This window comes from Aspergillus puulaauensis, chromosome 2 (genome assembly GCF_016861865.1).
Source record: "Aspergillus puulaauensis MK2 DNA, chromosome 2, nearly complete sequence".
Taxonomy (NCBI): Eukaryota; Fungi; Ascomycota; class Eurotiomycetes; order Eurotiales; family Aspergillaceae; genus Aspergillus; species Aspergillus puulaauensis.
In genome coordinates this window covers 4,031,618-4,046,458 of record NC_054858.1, presented here as the reverse complement: position 1 = coordinate 4,046,458, position 14,841 = coordinate 4,031,618, and the positions used below count along the sequence as shown (strand labels likewise).

The 14,841-nt window shown below is 49.9% G+C and overlaps 5 protein-coding genes across 5 annotated transcripts; 2 read left to right on the top strand and 3 right to left on the bottom strand.

The window, feature by feature from the left end:
- Positions 1 to 2,425: 2,425 nt before the first annotated feature.
- On the bottom strand, positions 2,426 to 4,376 carry APUU_21672S (putative bZIP transcription factor; the record flags this gene model as incomplete). The annotated part of the gene is made up of 2 exons (XM_041700450.1): positions 2,426 to 3,524; positions 3,580 to 4,376. The coding sequence occupies 2 exons, from the start codon at positions 4,374 to 4,376 to the stop codon at positions 2,426 to 2,428; spliced, it is 1,896 nt and encodes a 631-aa protein (XP_041553434.1).
- Positions 4,377 to 7,047: 2,671 nt separating this feature from the next.
- On the top strand, positions 7,048 to 7,422 carry APUU_21671A (uncharacterized protein; the record flags this gene model as incomplete). The annotated part of the gene is made up of 1 exon (XM_041700449.1): positions 7,048 to 7,422. One exon carries the CDS (start codon positions 7,048 to 7,050, stop codon positions 7,420 to 7,422), a length of 375 nt encoding a protein of 124 aa, XP_041553433.1.
- A 1,999-nt stretch (positions 7,423 to 9,421) lies between these two features.
- APUU_21670S (CCCH zinc finger protein) lies at positions 9,422 to 11,041 on the bottom strand (the record flags this gene model as incomplete). Its single annotated transcript, XM_041700448.1, has 4 exons — positions 9,422 to 9,987; positions 10,091 to 10,146; positions 10,199 to 10,943; positions 10,996 to 11,041. 4 exons carry the CDS (start codon positions 11,039 to 11,041, stop codon positions 9,422 to 9,424), a joined length of 1,413 nt encoding a protein of 470 aa, XP_041553432.1.
- A 378-nt stretch (positions 11,042 to 11,419) lies between these two features.
- Positions 11,420 to 12,711, bottom strand: APUU_21669S (transcription factor IIF subunit TFG2; the record flags this gene model as incomplete). The annotated part of the gene is made up of 4 exons (XM_041700447.1): positions 11,420 to 11,800; positions 11,856 to 12,052; positions 12,107 to 12,371; positions 12,436 to 12,711. The coding sequence occupies 4 exons, from the start codon at positions 12,709 to 12,711 to the stop codon at positions 11,420 to 11,422; spliced, it is 1,119 nt and encodes a 372-aa protein (XP_041553431.1).
- A 729-nt stretch (positions 12,712 to 13,440) lies between these two features.
- APUU_21668A (PCI domain-containing protein) lies at positions 13,441 to 14,771 on the top strand (the record flags this gene model as incomplete). Its single annotated transcript, XM_041700446.1, has 2 exons — positions 13,441 to 14,658; positions 14,745 to 14,771. 2 exons carry the CDS (start codon positions 13,441 to 13,443, stop codon positions 14,769 to 14,771), a joined length of 1,245 nt encoding a protein of 414 aa, XP_041553430.1.
- Between the last annotated feature and the right edge of the window lie 70 nt (positions 14,772 to 14,841).

Below are 14,841 nucleotides of genomic sequence, written 5' to 3'. Positions count from 1 at the left end.
GCACTGTCTCTTGCAAGCCAATCCACTATCGTCCTTGCGGTCTGGTTGACACCCCAGGTTGAATTAATTCTCTTTCTCGGGTGGTCCAATCCTGTTGTCATCTGGCGCAACGTTCATTTCGCTGTGGAGAAGAAGTGTAAATCTTCCCTTTAGGTTCGTGACCCAACGCAAGTATCGAAGCCTCATCTTGATTTGGGAACCCAATCTCTTGGCTGATCCAGACCTTTGATTTTCGTCTCAGCTCTATAGCTCTTATTTACCATGTCATGCAAGATAATATGTCCTCTCCTTGCTATTTGTCCTGCCCATTCGCCAGTATATCCCTCTCGGGGTGTCCGGATGAAAGTCTTTCCCCCGTGTCGTACGAATAATAATAATGAAACGGAAGGAAATAATACACACTACTACTGAGTTCTCTCATCGTATTTTTTGTTCTTCTCTGTTAGCCCATCAAGCGCCGTGCCCACCCGCACTCAAAAAACCTTCGCGCAGTCGAGTAGTTAAATGAGAGCGCTCCAACCAGGACGAATGGTGTCATGGATTCAAATGGACCAGTTCGTGAGAGGAACACCCCCGTCAAGTTGGAGGCTCTCCTCTCCCCACATAGCCCACGTTCTTCTCCCTTAGTCGTCGCAGTAACGCAATCCCACCTTGGGAAGGACAGCGGATATCATGGATCCATCCCGCATAGTCCGTCCTCCTGCAGTCCAACTCAACATCAGGTCAGCCCCTCTCTTCAGGTTCCCCGTATGTAGATAGATGATCGGTGCAGCATTACATCCACTCAGAAGCCCAGTTTTACCAGGGAGACGGGACGGGGATGTACGTAAATAATGTTGATTGTTGATACCTAAGCCTGGGCTGCCTAAGGTACGGACTAGGGATGCGGCAGTTCTCCATAGTTCGTCACGCTGCCTTGGCTTGGAGATCATGTCTCTTCTGGATTCTAGTCAGGCTTTGTCGGTGCCGTTTGCCGTTTGCGAATGACTCGTAATCCCCGTTGTTAGGCTTACGTGCTTCTCTGGCGTTCGTTGAACATGTTTGTTTTTTCTGGTGGGGGGGGAGGACGGTGGGTTGGTGGTTGCGGAGGCCGCTGCGGTCGGGAGGTAGAAGGAGATTCGCCCTTGGTTTCTGTGAGTGCTTCGTATGTTGTAAGAGGGAGTTCGGGGATGAGCCGGGCCTCGTGATCACTGCTTACATCTGAGCCTACGAGAGATGGAGAGACGCTGGTTGTTTTGTGGGAACAGGATGGAAGAGACATCCAAGTGGATCTTCGACGTTATGTTGTTTGTCAATATATACAGTACAGGCTAGGTCCAAGAATGTAAAAATGAAGCTATCACACACGGGTTGACAAAGGAAAGGGGTTCGGTGTGGTTGCTTCAAAGAGTGGAAGGGGGGAAAAAGTAGCAAATCGCTTCACCCCAGATCTAAAGTCAAGAGTCTGAGTTTGAGGCCGATAATTTGGTGCAATCCAGACCAGTCCAAGCGAGATCGATCAGATCTGAGTGCAAATGAAAAGAGCAAAAGACGACCCTGTCCAAGAGTATATGGTGACACAAACAAAGGAGATGTGACGACCTCGGCGAAGGCAGGGGTGCAGCACGAAGGTAAGAACGCTCAAAAAAACAGAAAACAAGGCCACCCAATAGTGGCAGCCCCGCTGACCAAGAAAGAGAAAGCAAATGATCAAATATCATCAAACATTAAAAAGACATTCCGGTTCGTAAACATGTCAGTCGTATCATCAGTAATCGTAACACAATTGCCGCCCCTCGTCCAGTCATTTGGTTGAACCCGCAAATGCAACAGAAAACAATTAAATCAAAAGCTCAAGAAATTCCAAATACAGAAATAAGAATGAATAGAATCAAGAGGAAAAGATATTTGTCTCCGTCCGGTCCTCATTCGAGCAATTCATTCGTAACTCCCGGGTAACCCTGAGGCCGCCCAGTCATGTCGAACTTAGTTAGATACCCTTGAGAGGTAGAACGGTGTCCGGGTGAGAACCAGTGGAAGACGTGGAGTGTACACGAATGCAAAAACGCTTTGGCGGCTTGTGATATCCATTCCAAAGTATAATCCAGACGCTGGTAAATCAATATGTACGCCGATAGCCCGCAAAAAATAAATAAACACACCGCTAAATTGTCAGACAGTCATGAAAAAAGCTAGTCGATATCATATATCCTGGCGAAGGAAACGGCAAGCTGTTCTATGCATGTATATGGCTAAGTCTGGCTAAAGCTGGCCAACAGTCGTGTATCGTTATGTTTGTCATTGAAATAAACAAATAAAAGGATGAAACGGTCGAGGGGCGAGGTGAAGGTGAAAGAATAAAACTGGTGTCCTGGTGGAGCGAGGGCGGCAAAGCATGGCTGTCTCTGGATACGGCTGATATGAATTCTTGGCCTACTCCTTAGACTTAGGCAAAACCTGGGGCGTCTCCTCGGGCGGGGGTAGCGCCATATTCCTGAACCATTCGTCGAAAGTCTTGAATTACCTTTTCAGGAACGCGGTCCCACATGAGTGACCGGGAGTACACATCAGAGGTAGCTTTTTGAGGCACCCTGGTCTGCGCAGCATTACCTCTCATCGCGGCCAAGGCCTGCTGGAGATTCGAGGTCTGCTGAGACTTGTACCCGGCGCCTGTCTCGTCAAACGTAGTCAACGAGTTATACTGCTCAGCGTTGAGAGCAAAAACTTGCTCTTGTTCTTGCTCCTTAGTTGGCATCGCGAGAGAGTTGTGGAGCTCGTCTAGGTTCGAGGTGGCCGTTGACCCAGTCATCTGAGCCATCTCGGCACCAGTAATGGTAGTAGGAAGCGAACCAACAGAAGAGGAGGGAACAGCTGGCTGGTTGGTCGATGAGTGCGCAAGCTCTGGCGGCGACGAAGATAGGACGGCCTTGAGGACATTCGCAGACTCTGCGCGATATTCCTCAGATAAATGAGGAAGAGAACGCGCAGGAACGGAAGTGCTGTTAGAAGCGATGAAAGCACCGAAAAGCAAACACATGTAGAAAGCATTCCAGCTGAAGGGATACTCGTTAGCCGGCTTTTCAGGAGCCTTCTCATTTGCAGCGACAACCATGGACTGCGATGGCTGAGCGGCGGGCCCGTGGTTCGTGTCCAAAGATAGACTGTTGACCATGGTAAAGTCTTCCCAAGGACTGCTCTCCATAGTCAGGTTTTCGAAGTCGGAGAACTCGGTGGGAACATTAGATCTGGCGTGACGCTCCAGCTTTTCCACAGTCTCTTTGAGGATATTGTTCTTCTTTCGAAGCTCAGCCGTCTCCAAGGTGTGAACCCGAATAAGTTCATCTTTCTCCATATGCATGGTGTTGATGTACTGGGTAATTTCTTGCTGTGCAGCAATCCACTCGTTCTTCTCGCGAATGAGATCTCCTTCGCGCAGTCTCATATTTTGCACCTCCTCCTCAAGGTCGGTTATGGCTTGGGTGAAATGTTTCTTCTCCTCCTCAAGTTTCTCGGTGTGAAGCTTCTTGCGCTGTCGAGAATCCAAACTGAATACCTATTAGCACGTCCTGATGAATATTGGGGGGGTATGATAGTACTTACGCGGCCTGACGATTCCTCAGCAAGCGCTTTTGTTGCTTCAACTCCTTGATCTCCTCCTCGTTGGTGGACTGGCTAATCAGATGATCGATATTGCTCAGTGTCCGTTCAGCGGGAATCTCGAAGCGAGCGTTCTTCTTTCGAATGCCATCACGGCGAACGCTAAGAGGCGAGCTATTCCGATAGGTGGGGCTGGCTTTTGGTCGCGAGCCTGGGTCATGCATGTCTGTCGCGGCCGGCATCCAGCCCTGACTTGACTGCGGTGACATGGCAACTGCGCCCGGTGGTGCGAAACCCATATGTTGACGATAAGACATCGATGGCATACTGACGGTATTTACCGGGCCCACGGCACCACCAGCAAAGGGTGCGACCGAAGTGTTTTCCATATCGGCGGGGTAGGGCTCATACATAGCAGAGGGTGTACATGAGCCGGAGTCTTTGGAAATCGCCCACGTTTGAGGCTGGCCGTACGGAAGTCCGTCCATTCTCATGAAAGGGTTCGGCGTAGACTCAAAAAAAGGATGGCCTACTTGCGAACTGTGACGGGACTGTGTGCTGGATGCTGAATGTGAGAAGTCGGACCAGACTGAATCTCGATGTTGGAAAGCGTCTGCGCCTTGTTCGTATGAATGTCTCCGGTGGTCGGCAGATGTGAGATCGGAGGTAGAGTCAAGGATCTTGTCGTCTAGTACGCTCATATCGTCCTCTTCCAGGTATGATGTTGACGAAGGCTTCGCGTCCAAGGTAGAAGGGTGCTGATGATAAAAGTCAAAGGCTGGTTGAGAAAATCTTGCCATGACTGGGCAGAGGAGAATAGAGATATGGGTGAAGGAGAGGGTTCGAAAGACGAGCGATGAGGAGATGAAGAGATCTTGAAGTGATACAACAGGCGGTGTGGTGTGTTGATGGGGCTGCGGGGTGGGGGTGAACAGAGAGTAGAAGATGTGTCGAGGAGATGGAGGGAGATGGAGGAGAGATAAGATGGGAGGAGATGAGAGGGAGATGAAAAGCGATCAAAGGCAGACTTGAATACCGCAGAGCGATGGAGTAGAGGGAAGAGAACGGGTGCTAAAGTGGGAGGGGAATGCGAATATAACTACCTGGTCTCGTTATGCTGGGAGCAAAGAAGGCAGACAGAGTTGTGTACCTGAATCTGCTCGTCAAGTCAGAAACAGGAAGCAGAAAAAATAGAATAATTCAAATAAAAAGGCCAGGAAAAAAATAGAACAAAATAGCATTCATCTCCCAAGAGGAACGCAAGATCAAATCAATCGCAAAAGACCCAAAGACTCTGGATCGACCGATTTTCCCACTTCCAGACTTTCGGCGGTCAGCAGCAAAGTCAAGAACGAGGCGACGATTTCTGAAGGCTCCCGAGTTTAACGAAGGCCGATTATTGGATGCTTCGTTGGGCAGACGTGCAGCTGGGGGCATCAAGCAGATGAATAAGCATCTCACGGTCTCTCAGACTCTCGCGGTGTCTCGCCTCTCGCCGCGGTTTCAAGACAGTCGCTGCCCTAGCTAAGACTGAGGATTGAGGAACAAGAACCGTGGATCCTCCGGTGACCCATCCATTGTAAACAAAGTCGTAGCCTATCAAGCCCTCCCCTCGCTCTCGTCCGCGACACCCTCAGGTTCTCGCACGGACGGGCTTCACGAGTATCCAGAAACAGAAATCCTTCCGCAACTCACAGCCCGGCGCTGAGCCTCCATCACATTCAACCCTTGATGATTGGTATCCCGTTCTCTCTTCACCCTCCAAGCAACAAATCCTTTCTGCTGGTCAAACCTGCCTGAGCGTGCCCTATCTCGGCTGTTCGTGCGCCCTTGGGGGTGAGGATGCTGCCCAAAAGGAAGCCGTCTGTGCGCTCGGTCAAGGTGCATCATTCAACGCCATCTCATGATCGTTTGGTTTCTCATTTTGGTTAATGGTAATTTCCGGTTACAAGATCAGAACACCCAGTGATACATTCCGTCGGCAGAGGGACTCATGTTCTAGGCGAAGGAGGGGTAATGATCAGATGAACGAGTGTATCGGTCGTCTTCGTTTTTAGCCTGCCAGGACCAATCATTCCCAGTTTAGTGCGACCCTCCCCTCCCAGCAGCCCCTCCAAGGTCCAGGAAACGGTCTCTCAGGCCCTCATTTCTGCGAGTCGGCGACTGGAGGATTAGGCCGAGCGAAAAAGTACTGGGCTGTCTTGAACCAGGATGGAATTGTGACCCAAGTATGTCATAGTTCCGTCCCCTAATGACTTGTCTCTGGTACAGTTAGGGCCGGCCCGTAGGGGATCCAGGGATCCAGTGATCCATCGACGACGGCCCCGTCGTTAGTGTACCAGAGATGTACGTACCATCGACTGGCATACAGATTACAGTCGCATACACTTTCCCAGGTGCCCCGTGCTCGGTGCGATGTTGCTGATGTGCTGCGGAAGTAAGGCCGTCACACAGAACTCCAATTGATCAGATCGAGTAACTGCCTCCCAACCAGGAAGCCGGAGCTGGTAGTCTAATTCCCAAGCGAGTAGACTGGATGGTATGTGCCCCTCCTTCCTAATATGTCTGTCCTGCACTCGCGCTGTCCTTCGTTCACCCGAAATTGAGCTGCCCATCTAGGTTACGCGTAATCTGGATAGAGTAAGGCATCGATGCTCCAAGATCTTCTCCCTGCATTATGTGAGACGTGACGGTGATGGGAATTGCTGGGGAGCATGGATCTCATCCGTATCACACAATTGTCTGATGGTTACTTGGCTGATATGCGTCCGTAGAGGGGCTCTTGAGTATGGCCTGCACAATTAAACCGTCGTACAGGCACAAGGCGGAAATGACGGCAACATTGAAGCTCCAGTCGTTGAGACGATCCATAAGTTCGTCCGGTGATTCGCATGAAGTCATCCTATGCACCAGAGCTGCCTGGTCACGGGGTAATCTCGTGACACTCGCCTCACTCTTCAAGAATCCAACACTAATTTTCTACTATCCAAAGCACTCTATTCTACCTACGCCTATTGAAGACAGGCCGTGACGGCTTGGGTCCATCGCTGCGGGCACTGCTGTCTTGTCAAAACCAGGGCTCAGATTGCAGATTATACCCGCGCTCGCACTGAGGTCATGTATAGGCACCTCTGCCATGATGCATGCTAATTGCGTTGTACAGCGTCCATATGCATCTGATAAGATGAAACAACTTCGAAGGCTTCATCGGTCCACTATCCAGCGCAAGAAGTGTCATTCGCCATCCTTCTCGAAGCATTGCCGTTAAACTACCTTCCATTTCAGGGACTACTCTGTCCTCCGAACTTCACCTTTATGCCTAATTCGGTACTTCTGCTCTCAATTCGGTTTCCGGTTCTTCGGATTATGGGCCATGAGTCACACTAGAGGTGTGTTTCAAACGGTAGACGATACTACGAGGCATCACCGCCTATGCCACGCTCCCTAGACTGGTCGTAATGGTTTTCCGAAATGAACGATACCAGTGTTGAAGAAACAAAGGCTGCCTCGCCCCCCTCACCTCCTCACCAGTTGTTTGGACTATCAATTAGCGAGCAACAAGAAGGAGGTGGCAAGACATCAAATGGGCGAATTGGAAGTTCCGCGGCCTTTACACGTCTTTCTCGCCTCGCATGCGTTCACCCTCGATCACCCTCATGTCTTCATTTGGATGTCATTATTACCCCTAGTCTAGGATTCACTCATGAGTCCCTGACAAACATAAAGCCTCACAAGGCTCGTATAGCGACGAGGGCAGCAAGTCCTTATTTTTCTGGCTTGAACAGGTTGTACGTAGGCCACAGCCCATTCAGGCATATCATCATTCGGTGGTATGGTATGGCTTAGTACCGCGGAGAGCGTTCTCTTCTTCCGAATGACACAAGATCACCGAGGGTCACCAATATTTTCCTCCCCCAAATTTCACTGATTTCCATTTTTGGGGGGAGACCGGACGATTACTCTGCTCGAGGCGCCATTCTGGCGGTGTACAATCGCAGCCGGCCCAATCGCAGAACAGAGCGCGATCAATCTGTGGAGAGTTTAAATCCCTTCACCCAAAATAGGACACTCAAAACAACTCCAAAGATAACCCTGCTATTCCCTTGGTATCGTCTTGGGCGATTTGTTATTGCTCTCTGGGTATGCCCCGCTAGACGATATTACATCACGACATTATAAATTGCGCCACCCAAGGGGGAAAGAAACCAAGACATGGGTACGCAATCTCCTGAAGCTCAGACAAGGCAGAATCGTCATGATAGTAGAAAGTTAGATCCAACCGTTGACTGGGCTTTGTTCTTAGTTCCATGAACCATGCCGATCCTTCTCAGCTAGATGCAAGATTCAGTGCCCAACGTCGGCTCTACCGGCGGTATAGCACCGGCCATATCAATGCTATGCCGATTTGCTTTACAGTGGACATATCCTATGTACTAAGCAAAGTAGGTTGTATAGTAGGTAGTATTTGAGTCATCTTCTTTCAAGAGATTACAACCGAGGTCTCAGGCTCAAAGACGCCAAAGAGCGGTAAACAAACCAGGATAGAATGAGACCATAGTCGAGGACCATAGTCGAGACACTTCATATTACCCAGGAATTGCGGTCGAGATCCAAGGCTTTTCAGATGGTAGTATCAGAGGTATGTTTCAGCGCCATCGCAAGCAGCGGTCAAGAATCTGTAGATATCCAATAGAGTCCACTACCTCGGTATTGTTTCAAACGATATGAAATTGGGGCAATTGCTCCTAATGGGAGTACCTCCTGGTTATTCAATAATGAAGGGCTATGCAATCTTTGTTATTGTGCAGTGCAATTTAATCCATTGGGTCCTTGTTATATACAGAGCGGGCACGGGGCAGCTAGTAAACCCTCACCCAGGAGATAGATACCGAGACAGGAATAAGGCAGAACCACCTTACGACCACGAAACTTCCGGAAAATGAAACAAAGGCTGCCGAACTCACCACATGTTTCAAAGCAAATCGCTACCGACATCCTCCGGGAGGCCACTGGGGGCTGTCGGGGCCACCCCCACGGCGAAAGGACGAAACACTAGATTCAGCAGGTGGTCTGTGAAGCTGGAGTCTACTACTATCGACAACCTACTCCAAGGAACTCCACAATGGGGCCCATGAAGTTGAAATTAGATGCAATGCACTCATCCGAATGGACGGGGACAAGGCTTAGAGGGTTGGAACCCACAAGCCACCTGGACAGCCCACAGCCCACTTGCCCACTGCCACTCCAGTCTCCCAGGCACAGCACAGCGTGTCTTCGAAGTAGCTTGCATTGCATGGCATGGCATGGCATAGACTGCTACCGAGATCCACGTTGTGGGTTCCTTAGTGTGCATCCTTCCTGGCTGGTTTCTACCTGACCTGATTTCTGGGACTTTCTTTGGGAGCTCCGGGGTGACTCATACTTCTGTTTGAGTTGGATACTTGCCTATGCCCCGGGAAACGGGGAAAGGGTCTCTGTGGAGGTTTCTGGATCGTCTACAGGGTGGGAGATGGAAAGGGAAGTAGAAATAATAATAAACTCCATTGTTTTTCCCCTTATCTCAATGTCCTGGTGTCAAAGTAATGATACTCTACTATCCGCCTCCGTTCCTCTATCGAACCATGTGCCGCACTATATCAGCTCCTAATCGGCACTGAGAGAATCATGTTGTACAAATCTGGATATGATATCCGGGGTATCTTCCATGATAGCAATAAAAACGAGCAAAAATTCGACTTCATGTCCAAGTAAGGAGGTCTGTTCCCCTATCCGTCTTCCTCCTTGTGGTCTTGTCCAATGCGAACCAAACCCTGGATTACAGACTGTAGTTAGTGATTGAGTACAATCAGAGGCTGATGAAATCCTGCTGCTTCGAGATTTCACCAGTCTCCGCTCCTTCGATGAGCTCTCCCTCATCGGAAAGATAATCAGAGTCGACATCATCGGAACCGATCTCGTCATACTCTTCTTCTTCGCTAGAAGCATCAGACTCTTCACCACCATCAGCGGCGTCTTCCTTTGGAGCAGCATTCTTTCGAATCTGTCCAGCACGATCGACATGTGGTAGTCGACAGTTCTTTTTCTTGCAAACACCTGCGTTCGCATAGTCTGGGCATTCGTGAACATGTCGCTCCTCACATTCTTCGCCCTTGTCACAGTACCCCAATGATGCAAAAGCCCTACACACGGGCGCTCCGGGCGTGACCCGGACGTGGGCATAGCGACATTCTGGGTTAGAACAACGACCCCGAAGGAAATGTACACAAGCAGGGGATCTATGAGGGGACGGCTCGTGTGACAAATCGCAACTATTACCTGCGCTACATTTGCCTGTCTGAAGGAAATCCTTGCAAATAGCGACTTTGTTCGGGTCATGAACGTACAGACATGAAGGCCCCTTGTAGCAGGTACCTAGTGAGAAAAACCTTGATTAGTGTTGCTCTTTCGAATCGATACGAAAACGAAGTGGTCGGTAAGATGAAATTTTGGGAATCTGGAAGGAGAGTATCGGTACCCGTCGTTGTGAATCTTTGGCAAAGCTCGTCCTTTTTCTTAATTGCCGATGGCATCCTGTCATCATCATAAGTATCATGTTATCCAAAACGGAAAGCATAACGATCACCTTTTCGAGGCTACTGCCCCTAGTCGATGAAGGTTGCCGTTCTTGCTCCGGACAAATGTCACACCAGCAACTTTCACCCGCTTGGGCGTATTGTTCGCAGTGGTCGGGTCATCTACTAACTGTAAGCCAGCTCTTCCTACCAGGACGGAATGAGCGGGGTTCGCACTAGAAACTCTGATCAGCTTGCCACCTCCGCGCGACACGCGGAATGGGATGTCGTTGAGAAATATCTGGTACTCCCCGGATGATGTCCCCGTGGCAGGAGCCTGCGGTGCGGAGGGAAACTGTCTACCCACGCCTTGCGCAAACTGCAGCACCTTCGCCTGCTCGGCCTGTGCTTTTTTCTGCGTCTTCGCTTTGCGGGTTTCCTCCAGGGCCTTAACTCTTTTCTGTGCTTCTTTGTCATAAACTGCAGAGTTGATTAGCTGCATATGTCGCGCGTGCTTTGTCACCCAGGCATTCGGCGTCGCTGAACGGCTTTGCTCGTCTGAATCTACCGCCATGGCATCGGGAGGGGTTGCATTCTGCGAAGCTGAGGTCGTCGAGTTATTGAGAATGAGGGTACGGTGGCGGTGGGGAGCTGCTCCACGCCCTCGCCCGTACGGCCGTCCTCTGTAAGGAGCCCAGCCAGGGCGCCCACGGTACGAGGTATGTCGTGATACATGGGGACCCGCGTGCGGCTCTCCAGGTTGGGGCGACTGCGACTGCGTCTGCGGTGTTCCATTCTTGTGCCTGTTAATCTGGCCTAGAGAGAGTTAGCAGTTTTGAATTATGTAGCGACATTTCATAACGCGTACCAGCAAGCTGGCTGATCTTAGCCATCAAGTCCTGGTCTTCAGTCATATTGACCAAACCTTTCAGCGCGTATTGCAGATTAGCGAGTTGAATTGTAAAGACGCCTCTTCACTGTCTCTGCGCTGCGTTGCGCTGGCTTGGAAGAGTCGGTCAAGCTCCAAGTTATGTTTTTAAAGGAAGGTGATGAAATGAAAGCAACTCCTCCGCAGTGGCGTTCCACCCGGTCACGTGCACTCCGCAACTGCCCTCACTATTCAGCGTCTATTCACACCAAGTACAGTGAAGTTAAGATGAAATAGAAGTGATTGAAATGCTGTTGTAAAATTTTTATTATTGTTGATATACAAGTGACTCCCAAGCTCCTGTTTAAATAGCCCATAAACCCAGAAAACGCCGTAGGTGCCTATGCTACATTGTGAACCCTCTTTAGGCCACATTTTCAAACTGCGCATCGTCATTATCCATGCCCGAAGCCATCGCATCATCTTCTGAGCCTTCGTCAAAGTTATAGTCGAGGCCAGGGGCAGCTTCTTGCTTGGGTTCCAAGGCGTTGGAGTAATGGCTCTCGCGCGCCTCGGGCTTCAACTCCCATGTCATGGCAAAATCGCCGGATTTCACTAGATGGGCAATCATTTCCAATGTCTGCTTAAGATAAGCCTCGGGTTGCCGAAGCCTAGCTTTGAGCGTCTTAAACGGCCAGTATCTGTATTCTCGGAAGCATCCGTAAACAAGATCCAACAGCTCGTTCTGTGGCATACGAGTGGTCTTGTTCTCCTGTGCTTTGAGTTTTGTGGGCCTCGTTGCTTGCTAGAGACAAAATTAGCCAAAAACAGTCTATCCAATATGCCCAAAAGGAACGTACCACAAATGCGCTCTGCTCTCCAGGCAAGGCATGCCTCCCTTGCAGCAACTTGCCTGGAAGCTTATCAATGAAGACGGTCTCCTTCTTCGGTTTCAGAGCTTCCAATGCCTTTCTCTCTGATATGAGTCTGAATTCTTCGTTCTCAACCGGAAGGCAATTGAATTCTTCTTGCACATGCCCAACCAAGGCGGTTTGCTCTGTCACAAGATCAGCAACACACGGTCATAAGCCCGCCGAGATTGTAAACATACTTGGGACTGTTTTCCGAACATAGGGCTCCCACTTCTTCTTGCGTTCCTTTCTCCTTGCATCGCGCTTCATCGACTCGTAAAGGGCAGACCTCGTTTCGCCGAACGTGACCATCCGGTTTTCGTGGCCGGGAATGTCCTTCTCTGTAAAAAGAAATGTGTTTTGAGTCATATGTACCAAGTTCTCTGCATTTACTGTCTGTCGTGCCAAAATGTAATCCTTAGGGATGTCGCGATTCTCCTCTTGGTCGTTCAGGCGCAAACTGACCTGCAGAACGCAACCGTTTAGCTACTTTCGAACCTGCCAAAAATTGGGCAAGCCATATTCCTACCCTTTTGATGTCCTTTGAATCTCCTTCGATCCTTACTGTGCCAACCTGGATTTCCTCATCGTCATCCAGGTCATCCAAGTTGGACCAATGCTCCCAGAGCGACCGTGGGATTCGAGAAAGCCATAAACTCTGTCCCGCATTCGTAAAGTCTAAGTCACCGGCATCTTCGTAAAGGTCCTCGTCCTCGATGTCCGCGAGAACGGCGTCTTTGTTGTCGGGGTCGGGTTTAATGTAAGGCGTCGAGGAATCGGGGTCTTGCTTAACCTGGGGAAGCATGGTGCCGAGCTCCAAGGAGTGGGATCGTCTCGAAAGTCTCAATAGCTGTAAGCCCACCACTATGCGATCGCATATAAACGTGAATTAAGCGGCGGCAGCAAGCTCCTTAACCAAGTGAGGCGGCCAAGTGAGTGGTTGTTGAGATGATGCAAAGGCGGCTGCAACACCGGACTCCATGCAGCGCTGAGGTCAAAGAACGCAGAATGATGCGGGTCAACCGAAGGCGGTGGGCTTTGTTGCCTCTACAGCAACTCCTCAAATGCAGTATTTCTCAAGCTTGGAAAGTTCACAGCATACTTGGAAATAAATGACTGAAGAGTGAGACAGTTGTGGGCTCTAGCTTTTTTAGGTTGAATATAACAGTTTGAATAGCGACTGCTAAGTCCCAACTCCGGAACTGCCGAGAAAGTAAAAATATATACTAATGTCGAGTCGTTCAGTTGGATGTGTAATGTTATTCATTTCAGCTACACCAATATACTTTCAATGACTATAGTACAAGGACCGTGGCATATGGAACAGCTAATTCTCTTTTAAAATTTTTATTATACTTCGTATGCCAATGATACTTGAAGCTTGCGATGTCTGTGATGAAAGGTGCATTAAGGGTGGTCTCAGTCTCCCGTAGACACCTCTTATCGATAAGTGGCATGTCGACCAGCTAGGCTTCAGCATCCCACCTTCAAATCTACATGTCTCTCACCTTCAATCTCTAACTAAACCGTCTTCATGCCATCGCAGGAGATAACCTCCGCTTTGGCGGAGATAGAAACATCCGCAAACTCCCAGAACAAGCTCCAACTCTACAACGATCTCCTCTCCGAAACCGTGTCAACATCCCCCGAATCTCAACTGGCCGATGACCTCGTCTACTACCTTGATTCTGTTCTAAGCGAAGACCTCAGCATTGTCGCTTCCCGTCCTATTCTTGATTCATTTATTGCGACGCTACGGCAGCTGTCCTCCGAGACCCAGATCAAAGTCGGCCAACATGCCGTGACCCTTCTCCAGTCCCGATCCACATCCGTTGAGGAACAGGACGCTCAGATCCGCGAGATATTAGCAGATGCGTACGAGGAAGAGGAGGAGTTTATTGCGGCTGCAAAGGCTCTTCAGGGCATCCACATCGATAGTTCACAGCGGTTGGTCTCCGACTCAGCCAAAGTACGATTATGGATCCGCATTGTGCGGCTATACCTTGAGGAAGACGACACGACAAGTGCCGAAGCATTTCTTAACCGTATTAAGAACTTGCCGAGTAAGATCGAAGATCACGAGTTGAAACTTCATTTCCGGCTTTCGCAGGCTCGAATCCAAGATGCCCGGAGACGATTTTTGGACGCTAGCCAGGAATACTTCGGGGTCAGTCTTGCCGCTGGTGTTGACGAGAGTGATCGACTCCAGGCCCTTGCTGCCGCGATTAGGTGCGCCGTGCTTGCCCCGGCAGGCCCACAACGCTCCCGGACTCTCGCTACATTGTACAAGGATGATCGAGCTACCTCTGTTGAGGAATTTGGGATTCTGGAGAAAATGTTCCTTGATCGTCTTTTGAACCCGGAAGAGGTAGCCGCGTTTTCTCAGCGTCTGGCACCCCACCAGCTCGCACAGACTGCAGACGGAACAACCGTGTTGGATAAAGCGGTTGTAGAACACAACCTAGTCGCCGCTAGCAAGCTTTACGAAAACATCAAGACCGACGCGCTGGGCGCCATTCTCGGTCTTCAGGCAAGTGGGGACCTAACGGCGGGTGAGAAGGCGGAAGCGTATGCAGCTCGCATGGTGGAACAAGGCCGCCTAAGTGGGAGTATTGACCAGATCGATGGTATCATCTACTTCGAATCAAGCACAACTGCCACAGGCCGTCACATTCGACAGTGGGATGCTGGCGTGCAGGGACTTTCAGAAGGAGTAGAGCGGGTGGCCACAAATATAGCCGAGGGACTCCCGGTAACTATGCTCACCTAGTTCCTAAAATGTTGTTGGGCTTATTGCGGATTTGTGCAAAAGCTGACGTTTTCTATTTACTGAGCCAGAAATCTACTGCACAGACAGCGCACTGAATAGCTAGAAACCATGGAATAATGAAGACTACGATTGCATGTTCAACTTTGTATGATGATTGGAAAAGGT